Source organism: Papio anubis, chromosome 5 (genome assembly GCF_008728515.1).
Source record: "Papio anubis isolate 15944 chromosome 5, Panubis1.0, whole genome shotgun sequence".
Classification (NCBI taxonomy): Eukaryota; Metazoa; Chordata; class Mammalia; order Primates; family Cercopithecidae; genus Papio; species Papio anubis.
In genome coordinates, this window is record NC_044980.1 from 147,354,117 (window position 1) to 147,370,299 (window position 16,183).

The window sequence follows — 16,183 nt, forward strand, 5'->3', positions numbered from 1 at the left end:
GTTGGTTCTGTGTGCATTGAACACTCTTGCTCCAGCTCTTCCATTGCCTGGTTCCTTGTCATCATTCATGTCTCAGCTTTAATATCACCTCCCAAGAGAGGGCCTCCCTTACCACATCGTTGAAAATATTCACACCCACCCCCCATTATCATGTCAACCTATTTCATTTTTGTGGAACTATTACCTATCTAATTGGCTTCTTTATATCTAGATCCCCTCTCTCCAGAATGTAAACTCAGTAAAAGTAGGGTCCTCGACTTTCTTGCTCATTGATGTGTCCCTAGGAACTAAAACAGGGCCTGATACATAATAGTTGTTGAATAATAATGCCTGTTGAATAATGAATGCCTGATAAATGACTAGATGAGCTAGATACTCTCCAAAATCTCTTTCAGCTTTAAACCCAAGGTTATACACTCATTATAGTGGCATGACTATACCATGCTACAGATGCGGAAACTGAGGCAGTGACTTGCCAAAGGCTTCACAAACAGGAAAGTGGTGTGGTCCAGCAGCACTGTATGGGAAGTCAAAGGCAGGAGACTTGGGTTTGGATCCTCACACCATCCCTCTCTGTCGACCTTCCTTGCAAGGGCTGTGTGAACTGGAGAAGCCACTTCACCCCTCCAAGGACTCAGTTGTTCCACCGAAAAGAGAAGACGTACTAACAGCTCTGCCCCAGGGTCACTGTGAGATCAAGTAGTCTGAACCGCACTGAGCACTTTGCAGAGTGTTTTGCTCTTCCTTTAGCCCCAGCTTGTTTTCCAGGGTGGAGAGTGGAGGTGAGGAAGGAAGCCCAGGACCAGGGCTGTGGAGGAGGGGAGACCTCGCGGGTTGCCACCGTTTGTTTACTCACCTAAGTCTCTCTGCCCCTACCCAATCTGTGCTCCCCGCTCAGGTAAAGAGGTGGGGGAGGCTTTCTCGGCCAATGAGCTGCCGTTGCTCTCTTAAAGGCACCCAGCATCTGGCAGGAAAACTAGCCTGGCAACCTGGAGAGCTCCCGGGCCAGAGCCAGGAGGCAGCTGTGCGATCTGGATGTGCCTAAACCCTCCAGGGCCACATCGTGACCCCAGGCCCTGGTCACTCCATGCTTTGGAGGGTACTTTTGTCAGAGAGGCCTCCTTTCTCTCACCCAGAGCTGGATTTCCAAGAGGCTCCCACACCTAGCTGCCCTGGCAGACTCCCAGGGAGGAAAAACAGCGTGGCCTTGGCAGCTGCCCCGAGGAAGGAACCCACAGGTGACAGGGAGAAGCCATTGCCATTCCCTGGCCTGGCCCCCTTCAGCAACCCTGGTGAGTCCTAGCACTCTGCGTTTCTCGAACCTCAGGACAGCAGGGTGTGGTGGGAAGATCCTTCTCCCTAGGGGCAGAAACCTTGGGTGCTGGTTCCAGCCCTGCTGTGTGACCCTGAGCGAGTCACTCCAGCTCTCTGAACCTCACATTCCCCATCTGGGAAAATGAGGAGCTCAAATTCCGCTCTCGGCTTTCCTCTTTTATTGTTTTCCCTTGTCACACCCCTTGTTCTGAAAGATTTAAGTCTGTCAAGCTGCACCTGTTACATAATAATTCGTTAATTGGTTTCCCCTTCTGTGTTAATTGTGGCCCTGTAATAGCCAATCAGTGTTTTTTGGTTAGCAGAAACAAACCACTAAATTGATGCAAGTTTAGCCAAAAGCAATGTAGTGTTTTATTCTGCCTGTGAGATCTTATCTAGAGTCGGTATTTGGTTTTCATTTGACCTTTTGAAATATGAAAAATAGAGCATTTGTGAGTAATTTCCAGGGAATGGGGTCCCCAGGTGGGGAACTCCTAGATCTAGTTTGCATGGGGTTTATAAGGACACCAGCAAAATCCTGCCTTCACACCCAACCTGAGCTTTGGTCTCTGCAGTGCTGCCTCACACACAGGGTTCATTCTTGAAAGTGAAAGCTTTGGACTTAAAAACTTCCTATGTGGAGAGACTGCTCCCAGGAGTCCCCACAGTCAGTTTACCCCACCTCTAGCTGGCTGAGGCTAGGGAAGCCTGGTTGGAGTAGCTGAGGTCTCCCTCAGCCCTCTGTGAGGGTGTGGCCAGGAGGGTGACGGGAACAGGTAGGGATGAACACAGGGCCTGGAGGCCAGGAATATATGGTAGATACCGCTTGTGCTGAAAATCGGGAGATAGGCCTGCAGTTCTGGTTCTGCACTGACTAGCTCTGTGACCTCAGGCAAATTGTTTACCTCTTTGAACTCAGTTTTCCCAGCTGCAAAATGGGGATTGTAATCTGGGCAATGCTTGCCTACCAGGATTTTTCTTATGACCAAATAAAGTCTTCCATGGAAACTTAGATTCCACCGATTTTAAGATAAATTCAGGGCCGGGCGCGGTGGCTCAAGCCTGTAATCCCAGCACTTTGGGAGGCCGAGACGGGCGGATCACGAGGTCAGGAGATCGAGACCATCCTGGCTAACACAGTGAAACCTCGTCTCTACTAAAAATACAAAAACTTAGCCGGGCGAGGTCGCAGGCGCCTGTAGTCCCAGCTACTCGGGAGGCTGAGGCAGGAGAATGGCGTGAACCCGGGAGGCGGAGCTTGCAGTGAGCTGAGATCCGGCCACTGCACTCCAGCCTGGGTGACAGAGCGAGACTCCGTCTCAAAAAAAAAAAAAAAAAAAAATAAGATAAATTCAGATTTAAAAATACATTTTGGAATTGATGAGGTAAGGTAATGAATGTTGTGTAAAAGGTGGCCTCTGTAGTAATTATTTTCTCCAATCATTGTGTGATAATGCGATAAAAGAATTACTGATTATGATGGAATCGTGGATGCTTGTTTAAATCCTTTTACTTTAAAAAAAGTACTATTTACTGGGACTTTTTGAAATGTAGAATCATATAAACAGAAAGAAAGGGGAAATATCTCACTGAGTCATGGTATTTTCTAACGACTCCTGGGATGGGAACCCAGTCCTGGAATGTGGCCCCATTGGAAGCAGCAGGATAATACAGTGGTTAGAACAGGCACTTTGGAGTAGAGGATCTTGGGCTCAAATATATATTGTAAGACCTACTGATGACCCTGGGTGTAAGTCACTTTTCTTTTCAAAGCCCCTTCTATGCAGTCATTTGAGCTTCAACCTTTCCTGTTCTCTCCTTTCTTGCAGCTCCCTGCTGAGTAAATAAATTTCGGAGAATGTTGGTTTCAAGGGTGGTGGCAGCACCCTCCCTCTGAGTAGAGCCTACGGTAGAAGGAGTGCAGTGAAAGTGAAAGCCAAAACAGTTTCTAGGAATAGGGAATTTAGGCAGATACTTGAGCAACAATGTGTGTGAGCGTTATGCACATATATGCATATGTTCATGTGCACAGGAGCTAATGAAGTTAAAGATGAAGCCAGGCATGGTGGCTTACGCCTGTAATCTCAGCACTTTGGGAGGCTGAGGTGGACGAATCATGAGGTCAAGAGTTTGAGACCAGCCTGGCCAACATGGTGAAATCCTGTCTCTACTAAAAATACAAAAAATTTAACTGAGTGTAGTGGCAGACACCTGTAATCCCAGCTTCTCAGGCTGAGCCAGGAGAATCGCTTGAACCTGGGAGGCAGAGGTTGCAGTGAGCCAAGATCACGCCATTGCACTCCAGCCTGGGCAACAGAGCGAGACTGTGTCTCAAAAAAAAAAAAAAAAAAGGAAATTAAAGTTGAAGATTTTAAGGCCCCTGAAGGGTCATGTTAGCCAGTCCTCTGCTCTGGGGCAAGGCTCTGTCTCTTTTTTTTTTTTTTTTGAGACAGTTTTGCTCTTGTTGAGCAGGCTGGAGTGCAATGGCTTGATCTCGGCTCACCGCAACCTCCGCCTCCCGGGTTCAAGTGATTCTTCTGCCTCAGCCTCCTGAGTAGCTGGGATTACAGGCATGTGCCACCGCACTCAGCTAATTTTATATTTTTAGTAGAGACGGAGTTTCTCCAGGTTGGTCAGGCTGGTCTTAAACTCCTGACCTCAGGTGATCTGCCCACCTCGGCTTCCCAAAGTGCTGGGATTACAGGCGTGAGCCACCGCGCCTGACCAAGCCTGTCTTTTAATCAACACTGAAACATTGCTGCTGACCAGGGAAGGCTCCTAAACATTTTCCTTGGTAACCAGCCTTGGCATCTCAAAATCCTCCCAAGAGTGAATGCAGGGTGTGTGTGAGTATTTTTTGAGTGCCTTGGGTATCTGAGTTAGAGTTCCAGGGATATTGAGTGACCAAACCTTCGGGAAAAAGATTTGAAGTGGATGGAGTAGGGAGCAGAAGGGATTGGGAGTTCCTCCAATTAGGAACTTCAGTGGAGTAGCTATAGTTATTGCGTACCTACGATGAGCTAACCATTTTACTGGATGTTTTAAAGTCATTACCTCATTTATCCTCACAGTAGCCCATTTTACTATTCTCATTTTACAGGAGAAAGTATTGAAGCTCAGGGAGGCTACAAATCTTAAATAAAGTTACTTAGACATGCAGTGGCAGAACTCCGACTCAGGTCTTTATATATCTAAATCTGCAGCCTGGGGCCCTTACCCCTTCCACCAGAATTTATAAATCAGGCTAGACTGCAGTTCTCAGTTGTTTTTTGTTTGGCCTACACAGTGGTGTTTTACTATTTTTTGGTTTTTTTGAGATGGAGTCTTGCTCTGTTGCCCAGTTTGGAGTGGAATGGTGCAATCTCAGCTCACTGTACCCTCTGCCTCCTGGATTCAAGCGATTCTTGTGCCTCAACCTCTCTAGTGGCTGGGATTACAGGCGCCTGCCACCACGCCCATCTATTTTTCTATATTTTTAGTAGAGATGGGGTTTTGCCATGTTGGCCAGGCTGGTCTTGAATTCCTGACCTCAGGTGATCTGCCCGCCTCAGCCTCCCAAAGTGCTGGGATTACACACATGAGCCACTATGCCCAGCCTTTTACTGTTTAAAAAGTTAGATGCCAACATTTTATTTTGTTTTGAGACAGAGAGTATCACTCTGTCACCCAGGCTGGAGTGCAGTGGTGCCATCTTGGCTCACTGCAGCCTCCGCCTCCAGGGTTCAAGCGATCCTCCTGCCTCAGCCTCCCAAGTAACTGGGATTATAAGCACACACCACCACACCTGGCTAATTTTTGTATTTTTAGTAGAGATGGGGTTTCACCATGGTCTCGATCTCCTGACCTTGTGATCCGCCCGCCTCGGCCTCCCAAAGTGCTGGGATTACAGGCGTGAGCCACCGCGCCCGGCCTGGTCTTGAACTTTTGACCTCAAGTGATCCACCTGCTTTGGCCTCCCAAAGTGTTGGGATTACAGGTGTGAGCCACTGCACCCAGCTGATGGCGACATTTTAACATGAGATTATTTGGCCAGGCACAGTAGCTCACACCTGTAATCTCAGCACTTTGGGGGGCCAAGGCAGGCAACTTGCTTGAATCCAGGAGTTTGAGACTGACCTGGGCGACATGGCGAAATCCGATCTCTACAAAAAATTTAAAAATTAGCCGGGTGTAGTGGTGTGCACCTGTAGTCCCAGCTACTCAGGAGCTGAGGCGGGAGGATTTCCTTGAGCCAGGGAGGTGGAAGTTGCAGAGAGCCAAGATCAAGCTGCTGTACTCCAGCCTGGGCAAGAGAATGAGACCCTGTCTCCAAAAAAAGAAAAAAAAAAAGGAGAGAGAGACTATTTAATATAAAAATCTAAAGTCTGACATGTCTTTAAAAACCAGAAGAAAGATCTGGCACTATATGTCCACATTCTCATATGCCAACAACCAACTTGAACTGATATTAGCTGCTGCGTTTAAACAGGGCATGTGACATCTAGTTTGCCACAGTCCCTACCATTCCCTACTATTCTACCCAGCCTACTTTCTCATTTGTGTTGCCAGCCTGGCCCCACAAGCCTGTGGTTATTCAACCTCTGCATTGCACTCTACTCCTTACTTACATAGCTGGGCCCTGGTCCTAGTGATGGCTTGAAACGGCTGTGACATTAGGTAAGTTATGGCACCTGTCTAGGCCTCTGCTGTAACCTGGGCTAGTCATACTCTGAAATAACTTCCTAAGTGGCTTTCTGCATTGCTTTGCAAGAAACCACAAGTGTCCAGCACATCTTGGCTACCTAGCTAATCTGAGTCCATGTAAATTATACCAGAAGTGACTGGTGTTATTCACTCTCTGTCACCATCACTGCTATTCTTTGTGACACAGGACATTTAGGGACAGAAAAGGCCCTGGTGATATCAGTACTGGTAGGATGCCAATTCCCAGTACTTTGATCAAAAAGTCTGACTTCCACGTGCCTCCACTCATCTGTTCCAGGAGGCCTAACTGAACCATGAGGAGCTCTACTGAGATTTCAGCTTCTAGGTGTCCTATTCTGACCCCATTTTTGCTACATGAGAGAAAATATGTAGCCCAGCTGAGAATGTTCTCTCTTTCTCTGACACATACACACACACACACACACACACACCCCTATGGGTTAGAAATAGCCTTTTGTTTTCTTTTTTCTTTTTTTTTTTTTGAGACGGAGTCTCGCGCTGTGTCACCCAGGCTGGAGTGCAGTGGCGCGATCTCGGCTCACTGCAAGCTCCGCCTCCCAGGTTCACGCCATTCTCCTGCCTCAGCCTCCGAGTAGCTGGGACTACAGGCGCCCGCCACCACGCCCGGCTAGTTTTTTGTATTTTTAGTAGAGACGGGGTTTCACCATGTTAGCCAGGATGGTCTCGATCTCCTGACCTCGTGATCCACCCGCCTCGGCCTCCCAAAGTGCTGGGATTACAGGCTTGAGCCACCGCGCCCGGCCTCTTTTTTCTTTTTAAGAGTCAGTGTTTCACTCTGTCACCCAGGCTGCAGTGCAGTGGCACCTTCTTAACTCACTGCAGCCTCAAAATCCTGGGCTCAAGGAATCCTCCCACCTCAGCCTCCCTAGTAGCTGGGACTACAGGTGTAGGCCACCATGCCCAGCTAACTTAAAAAAAAATTTTTTTTTTTATAGAAACAGAGTCTCACTTTGTTGGCCAGGTTGGTCTCAAATTACTCTTGTCAAATGAACCTCTTGCCTCAGCCTCCTGAGTTGCTGAGATTACAGGCATGAGCCACCTCACCAGCAGAAATAGCCGCCTTTACAGGTCTCTGCATCTAGCTAGTATCTTACTTGGGTTTCTGAGATCAGATCTTTAAAGCGATAAAATATCAGAGATAGAAATGTAGGTTGGTGCCTTATCATCTATTCTTTTGTCTTTCTTTTTTTTCTTTTTTGTTCACTGATTTGTTCGAGATGGGGTCTTGTTATTTTGCCCAGGCTGGAGTGCAGTGGGATTCACAGGCGTGATCCCACTACTGATCAGCATGGGAGCACTGGAGTTCTGACCTGCTCCATTTCCAACCTGGGCCAGTTCACCCCTCCGTAGGCAACCTGGTGGCCCCCCTCTCCAGGGAGGTCACCACATTGATGCCAAACTTAGTACAGACACCTGATTGGCATGGTGTACTATACCCCAGAACTCTTGGACTCAAGTGATCCTCCTGCCTCAGCCTCCTAGGTAGCTGGGACCAGAGGCATAGGCCACTGTGCCCAGCTAGATCATCTAGTACAGTAATAGCAAATAGGCTCCACTTCATTTGCCAATTCCAGTCAACAAGTAGAGTGTTGAAAAGGCACAGAAGCTACCTATGGGCATGGAATGATCAGACTCTGAGATCTCTCAACAATGTCTGTTGTGGGTATGGCAAGGGGGAATGGCAGTATCTATATTAGAAATTTGCTATCCTTGAGCCAGCCAATCTCCTTGTTACACAGATATGAAAGCTGATGTGGAAAGGGGTGATGACCTGCCCAAAGTCATGTGGTAAGGCAAGGCAGAAGTAGATCCAGAAGCAGGGTCTCTCTTGACCTTGAAGCCATGATTGCTCCCACTGTATTAGCTCAGAGAAGAAAACTGAGGCTGGGAAGGGAAATGACTGAAGCAAGACTAGGACCTAGGAGTCCTGGGAAGCCTGGCTGGGGTGGGGGCTAAGAAATTCAGTTCGGTGCCCCTAGCCTGAGCCCTGCCAGCCTGGCCTATTGGCCTCTGCTCCACTTCTCAGAGTCCCTTTGCTCCTGTCCCAGTTTCCTGTCTCATTTTCCTCAGGCTCAGAGAGTACACATGGAAGCAGAGGGGCCTCTGGGGATCCTAGGCCCTACATACCCTCTTTTGGCAGCCTTCAGCAAGCTCCCAGCTCCCTCTCTTCTGGAAGAGAAGTCCTAGGACAAGGGTTTTTAACCTTATTGATTTCATGGATCCCTTGACAATCTGTGAAACCTATGGGCTCCTTCTCAGGGTATTTTTAAATACATAGAATACATAGGATGACAAAGGAAACCAATCATCCTGAAATACAACTATCAAAAGAAATTGCTGTAGTAATATGTGATTCTTTATTAGTGCATTAAAAATGAAGTCTAGCAGCAGATATAGCTATTGTAGCCAGGTGTGGTGGCCTCATGCCTGTAATTCCAGCACTTTAGGAGGCTGAGGCAGGCGGATCACATGAGGCCAGGAGTTTGAGACCAGCTGACCAACATGGAGAAACCCCGTCTCTACTAAAAATGCAAAAATTAGGTGGACATGGTGGCACATGCCTGTAATCCCAGCTACACAGGAGCCTGAGGCACGAGAATCACTTGAGCCCAGGAGGCAGAGGTTGCAGTGAGCTGAGACTGTGCCACTGCACTCCAGCCTGGGTGACAAAGTTAGACTCTGTCTTAAAAAAAAAAAAATGATATAGCTATGGTAATTTTATAATACTGGCCGGGCGCAGTGGCTCATGCCTGTAATCTTAGCACTTTGGGAGGCTGAGGCGGGTGGATTGCCTGAGCTCAGGAGTTTAACACCAGCCTGGGCAACACAGTGAAACCCCGTCTCTACTAAAATACAACAAATTAGCCAGGCATGGCAGCATGTGCCTGTCCCCAGCCACTTGAGAGAGGCTGGAGGCAGGAGAAATCTGCTTGGAACCCCAGAAGGCGGAGGTTGCAGTGAGCCAAGACGCACCACTGCACTCCAGAGAGTGAGACTCCGTCTCAAAAAAAATTAATACTAACCATAAGTGGTATTTTTGAAAGATCTGCAACAACTATAATGTGATGTTAAAATATCTATGATTTCTGGCCGGGCGCGGTGGCTCAAGCCTGTAATCCCAGCACTTTAGAGGCCGAGATCACGGATCACGAGGTCAGGAGATCGGCGACCATCCCATGCACCACGGTGAAACCCCGGCCTCTACTAAAAATACAAAAATCCAGTCATGCAGGTGGCGGCTTCAGAAGTCCCAGCTGCCCGGAGGCTGAGGCAGGAGACCGGATGGAACTCCGGGAGTGATGCTTGCAGTGAGCTTGAGATCCCGCCACAGCACTCAGCTCAAGACAGAGCAAGACTCTGCCCCAAAAAAAAATATCTATGATTTCTTTTGGTGACACAGTCACAGGAACTGCCAATACTACTGTGGGTCATTGCCTACATTTATAACGAAACAAATGCTAACTTGAGTTACAGGTTAGGGAAAATAAAGACAGTGGTTTGTAGTGGTCCATAACTGAAAAACAGAGGCTAGGTGTGGTGGCTCACACCTGTAATTCCAACACTTTGGGAGGCTGAGGTAGGAGGATCACTTGAACCTGAGAGTTTGGGACAAGCCTGAGCAACACAGGGAAACTCTATCTCTAAACATTTAAAAATTAGCCAGGTGTGGTGGCACATGTCTGCAGTCCCAGCTGCTCAGGAGGCTGAGGTGGGAGGATCACTTGAGCCCAGGAGGTTGAGGCTGCAGTGAGCTGAGATTGTGCCACTCTAGCCTGGGCAACAGAGAGAGACCGTGTCTTGGGGGGGAAAAAAAAAAAGAAAGAAAAGAGAAGAAAAAATTTTTTTTCCTTCCAAGTTCAGAGATACCCTGAATTCTATCTGTGGACCCAGGCTGGGAACCTCTGTTTTGGGAGCTTCATGCAGGAGTCTTCTAGGCCAGTGGTTTGCAAATTGTGGGCTATGGAACCCTGGAGACTCTGGAAGTGTCAAGGAAGCTGTCAAACAGTGGATGAGTTGAGGTAGCAAGCAGGAAAACCATCCAACCAGATAGCCTCTGCGTCTGCATCCCTAATCTCTGCTTCAACTTGAGAAGGTTCTTTTCTATTTGAGTTCATTTCAGTGATTCATATGATTCCATTGTCTTAAAAAAAAAAAAAAAAAGAGGGGGTTGCTGGGCCCGGTGGTTCACACTTGTAATTCCAGCTCTTGGGGAAGCTGAGGTGGGAGGATCACTTGAGCCCAGCAGTTGGAGAATTGCCTGGGCAACACAGTGCAACCTCGTCTCTAAAAATATATATATTTTAAATTAGCCCGATATGGTGGTGCACGTCTATAGTCCCAGCTACTCCGGAGGCTGAGGTGGGACGATACCTTGAGCCTAGGAGGTCGAGGTTGCAGTGAGCTATGATGGCACCATTACACTCCAGCCTGGGCAACAGAGCGAGACTCCGTCTCAAAAAAAAGTGTGTTGTGGCGGGGGGTTCCTCTGTTCGAATGTTGAAAACCTTCATTTGGCCCCACCCACAACTTCACATGACATAAAGGAAAGCAGAGGCTGAAAGAAGTGAAGGGGTCCTATGTTACCATTACCAGTTGGTGGCAGGTTTGGGGGTATAGGGGAGGCCAGGGAGAGGAGCTGGGAATCACCTAGGCACAGGTGAACTTCCCTGTACCTCTTCCTGCCAGCCACTGCAAGGAAGCACCTTGTGCGGCTGAGTGCTGGGCCAAGGGTCAGGAAACTGGAATTCAACATCCTGGTTCTGCTGCTAAAGTTTCTCATTTGCAAAGTTTCTCATGTCAAGTTTCTCATGTGCAAAACAGAGATGATAATGCACAAGTGTTGAGAGAACCAATCCAGAGAAAGCTGTAAGGAACATAAGGCTGTGGTTAAAGGGATTGTAATGTATTTGTCTCCACAGCCTGGCACCCTTTTTTCCATGCTCCCAGAGTCCTTTCTCTCCATACTGACAAACCAGATATTCCCTGTATCCTATGACAGTATCATCCCAGTCACCCAGCACAATGACACAGTCAGATTTACGGTTGAATGCCCAGTTACTCAGTCTACCACCTTACCTCCTAAATATCTCTTTACTGTCTCCACTGCTATGACATTATCTTTGACCTTCATTTCTCTAACAGCCCCCAGTTTCTCTCTGTCCCTCAGGCTGCCGTCCATGGAACCAAAACACGTTCTGACCACAAGTTCTGACCATGTCTTTCTTCCACTGTAAAGCCCTTGGTGACTCCTCACTGCGTGAAAGGACAAGTCTAGCCCCTGCAGAATATGGCAACCCAGACTCCGCATGATCTGCCTTTAGCCTCCCTGCCTTCTCCCTTTTTCCAGCATCCCTACCTCCTCCTCCAGGGAGGCTGCTGGACTCCTTTTGCTGTCTTCCCTCCCTGCCTTCTTCATTACCTAGACAATACCCAATGCCAGGGAGCTATGAGAAGAGAAGACTCAGGAGCCTGGGAATATTGCTCTCTCCAGGCTGGTAGGTGGGCAGAGGAAGCTGAACACACAGAAGACTCAGGAGTTCTGTTGATAGGTTAGAGAACAGGTGTGACCCTCCCCTCATTCTGGGCGAGACAGGGGTTATTTTCAGAGACCAGCCAGTAGCACATGGAGAGGTCACCTGCACAGTCAGGAAGAGTCTATCATTTCTTTTTTTTTTTTCTTTTTTTTTTCTTTTTGTTTTTTTCTCTCTGTCGCCCAGGCTGGAGTGCAGTGGCCGGATCTCAGCTCACTGCAAGCTCCGCCTCCCGAGTTTACGCCATTCTCCTGCCTCAGCCTCCCGAGTAGCTGGGACTACAGGCGTCCACCACCTCGCCCGGCTAGTTTTTTGTATTTTTAGTAGAGACGGGGTTTCACCCTATTAGCCAGGATGGTCTCGATCTCCTGACCTCGTGATCCGCCCGCCTCGGCCTCCCAAAGTGCTGGGATTACAGGCTTGAGCCACCGCGCCCGGCCGAGTCTATCATTTCTATACTTAAAGGAACCAGATCACCAGGAACAGGATATAGCCAGGCAGTAGAGAATTCATAGAATCCGTGATTCTTTTTTTTTTTTTTTGAGAGAGAGTCTCTCTTCGTTGCCCAGTCTGGAGTGCAGTGGCGCGATCTTGGCTCACTGCAATCTCTACCTCCCCGGTTCACGCCATTCTCCTGCTTCAGCCTCTCGAGTAGCTGGGACTACAGGTGCCCGCCACCATGCCCAGCTAATTTTTCTTTGTTACAGTAGAGATGGGGTTTCACCGTGTTAGCCAGGATGATCTCGATCTCCTGACCTCGTGATCCGTCCACCTCGGCCTCCCAAAGTGCTGGAATTACAGGCGTGAGCCACCGCGCCCGTCTGAATCCCTGATTCTTAGAATGCTAGAGGTGAAAGGAACCTCATGCATCTTTCCTAGGTGTTTTTTTTTTTTTTTTTTTTTTTTTGAGACAGAGGCTCACTCTGTCGCCCAGGCTGGAGTGCAGTGTCATAATCTCAGCTCACTGCAACCTCTGCCTCCCGGGTTCAAGCAATTCTCCTGCCTCAGTCTCCTGCGTAGTGGAACTACAGGCGTGTACCACCATGCCCGGCTAATTTTTGTATTTTTGGTGAGGGACGGGGTTTTACCATGTTGGCCAGGCTGGTCTCAAACTCCTGACCTCAGGTGATCCACCCACCTCGGCCTCCCAGAGTACTGGGATTACAGGTGTGAGCCAGCACACCCAGCCTCTTTCCTAGATTTTAACTGTTCTCTGCTTCAGACAAAAAAGTAAAGTCCAGAGAAGGGAAATGACTTGGCCAAGGTCATACAGTGAGTTGAGGTAGAGTCTGACGAATGCCAACATCTGATTTTCTTCCCAATTTTCATGTTCTGGGCTCTGGCCTCTGGACTCTCACCAGGAGCCTGAGTAACTGGTTCCAGGACTCATTTACTAACAATGGGTTAATATGTCACTGCTGGGCATTACAAGTGCCAGTTGTAACAGGGGTTGTCAATGCCTTAACCCTAAGGTTTTCAGCTGGGGAACAGTGATGGGTTACAAGTGTGCTGAGATATAGAACCCTTGGGCCATAAGTGGCCAGGTGGAGACTGGGGCAGCCAGAGCCCACAGTCCTGCTGGGATAGTCACCTTCAGACCTCAGACAGCCTCCTCATAAGTTTAGCCCCACAGGTATCCAAGAATTACCATGGACTGGGATGGGGAAGGTTGGGAAGCACTGTGTAAACCCTAAAACATGAGTTGTTTTAGGGGTGGTATAGGCAAAGGTGGGGGAAGGGAGAGTGTGAAGATACAGGTTCTAGCTCTGGCTGTACCACTTCCTTCTGACATATATTCTAGGGGGAAAAATAATGAGAAAAAATAAGAGGTACCATTTATTGTGTCTCATTTAATCTTTCAAACAGTTCTATAAAAGTAGATGCTGTTATCAACTTCATTATACAGATGAGGAAACTGAGTCAGGGAAATTAAGAGACTTAGCCAGGAGCCAACAACCAGGAAGTAGTGTGCTAGAATTGAAACCCAAGTCTGTCTTTATTTGGATTCTGAGCTCTTAATTACTCTGCCACGTGGAGTTGTTTGGGGACAAGTGGGGAGAAAGATGGGGCCCTTCAGCCCCACTCCCCTGGCATGAGGGCTACTGATTCTCCCTCTACTCTGGATTCCCAGGTGTTAGGGAGGCCTTCAGCAGGGGGCAGTAGGGTCCAGAGGACCCCTAAGCAGTGAGGGCTATCCTCCAACCCTGCCTTCATGGTGTTGGATCATCCACAGAACTGTAGTGAGTATTTTGAACCCTGCCAGAGGCAACCATGATCTTCTAGGAGTGGAGTCTCCAGCCCTCAGAACAGGAGAAGTGGTGAGATTTCACTGGTTGTTGTGATACCCTAAAACTCGTAGAGAGAAAGCTGGAATAAGGCACCTTGTTTACTATACTAATCCTTCCTTAAACAATAACTCCTATTTACAGATCCAGTTACTCTGCAAAGAACTTTATTCACATTGCCTCATGGAATTTTTACAGCAGCCCTATCTTGAGTAGCTCCTGTTATTATCATCTGTTCTTTACTAGAGGAGGAATCTAAAACTCTGACTCAGCTAGACTGCTGACTTTTCAGTGGACCTTAGTCAAGGGACTTTTGGGCAAGTCTTCTCTGGATCCAATATCTAGGACTACAGAAGTAATTCCTTCCCTGCCTAGAGCATTGGATTATGAAAGCAAAAACAATTTACAAGCCGTTATCCATTTGTTTAAATGGTGTCTATTGAGAACTTAAAGTGAGGAGGCCCTGGCACTACAGAGAAGAATAAAGTGTCGTTCCTGCCCACGGAGAAATGCAAGATAAATGTTAGGTAAACAAAGGCTTTCCATTTCCAGTAATTAGTAATTATGGACTAGAAGACTGCTCCCCCACTTCACTGGGAATTTTTATTTTTTTAAAACAGGTCTCACTCTCTCACCCAGACTGGAGTGCAGTGGCACAATCACAGCTCACTGCAGCCTTGAGCTTCCCAGGCTCAGGTGATGCTGGCACCTCAGCCTCCCAAGTAGCTGGGACTACAGGTCTGTGCCCCATACCTGGATAATTTTGCATTTTGTGTATAGATGGGGTTTCGTCATATTGCCGAAACTGGTCTCAAACTCCTGAGCTCGAGTGATCCGCCCACCTTGACCTCCCAAAGGCTGGGATTACAGGCATGAGCCACTGCGCCTGGCCACCACTGGGAATTATTAAAAGAGCTAAACAGCCAGGACTGGTGGCTCATGCCTCAAATCCCAATACTTTGGGAGGCCGAGGCCAGCTTGGGCAACATAGTGAGACCTTGTCTCTACAAAAAAATTTTTAAATTAGCCAGATGTGGGCTGGGTGCGGTGGCTCACGCTTGTAATCCCAGCACTTTGGGAGGCTGAGGCGGGTAGATCACGAGGTCAGGAGTTCAAGACCAGCCTGGCCAAGATGGTGAAACTCTATCTGTACTAAAAATACAAAAATTAGCTGGCCGTGGTGGCAGGCACCTGTAATCCCAGCTACCTGGGAGGCTGAGGCAGAGAATTGCTTGAACCTGGGAGGTCGAGGTTGCAGTGAGCCGAGATCGCATCACTGCACTCCAGCCTGGGTGACAGAGTGGGACTCCAACTCAAAAAAAAAAAAAAAGTCGGGTGTGGTGGCATGCGTCGCATCACATCGATAGTCCCAGCTCCTTGGGAGGCTGAGGTGGAAGGGTTGCTTGAGCCCAGAAGGTTGAGGCTGCAGTGAGCCGTGATTATGCCACTGCACTCTAGCTTAGGTGACAGAGTGAGACCCTATCTCAAAAAAAAAAAAAAAAACAAAAACAAAAGCTAAACAAAATAAGTGTGTGTTTGTGTGTGTGTGTGTGTGTGTGTATTTGAAGGCATTAGAGAACTACCAAAGCAACAAGGACCTGAGGGGTCAAGATTCCAGAGAGATAAGAAGCCCCATATTTGGTCACTACTTTCCTGCAGGAGGCATAGGCTTTTTCTCAAGAAAAGGCTTAGAAACTGAGCATAGAGTCTGGTAGTGTTATGAGGCTGGGGAATAGAATAAAAATTGGATTTCAGAGTCTACCAAGAAGAAGTGTCCCTAATAAGCATTTCAGGTCTTCTTTTTTTTTTTTTTTTTGAGCTGGAGTCTCGCTATGTCACCCAGGCTGGAGTGCAGTGGTATAATCTTGGCTCACTGCAACCTCTGCCTCCCAGGTTTGAGTCATTCCCCTGCCTCAGCCTCTTGAGTAGCTGGAATTATAGGCACCCTCCCCCACACCTGGCTAATTTTTGTGTTTTTAGTAGAGACAGCAGTATCTCCATGTTGCCCAGGCTGGTCTCAAACTCCTGACCGCAAGTGATCCGCCCACCTTGGCCTTCCACAGTGCTGGGATTACAGGTGTGAGCCACTTCACCTGGCCGACATTTCAAGTCTTCAACTGGAGCCACCAAAGGGCAACACCCTAGGAATACATGTGAATTAGAAATACATCAGCCCTGACAAAACTAGCACCCAATCAATTCAATCCCTTATAGGACTTAGGTGTAAATGCCTAGTAGAAGCAAAAGTAAAAATATTTCTCAAGGAAGATAATACCATCCAGGGCCTCAGATTTTTTTCATACACGATACCTGGTATTCAATCAAAAT

At 48.0% G+C, this 16,183-nt stretch overlaps 1 protein-coding gene across 2 annotated transcripts in view; it reads left to right on the forward strand.

Moving 5' to 3' along the window:
• The first annotated feature begins 1,000 nt into the window (after positions 1-1,000).
• Positions 1,001-16,183, forward strand: part of LARP1 (La ribonucleoprotein 1, translational regulator) — a 108,367-nt gene continuing 93,184 nt past the window's right edge. For both annotated transcript variants that reach the window (XM_031666560.1, XM_009209456.4), the window contains exon 1: positions 1,001-1,292. In XM_031666560.1, the coding sequence (XP_031522420.1) occupies positions 1,088-1,292 (205 nt within the window). In that variant the 5' untranslated portion in view covers positions 1,001-1,087. The remainder of the gene's footprint in view (positions 1,293-16,183) is intronic.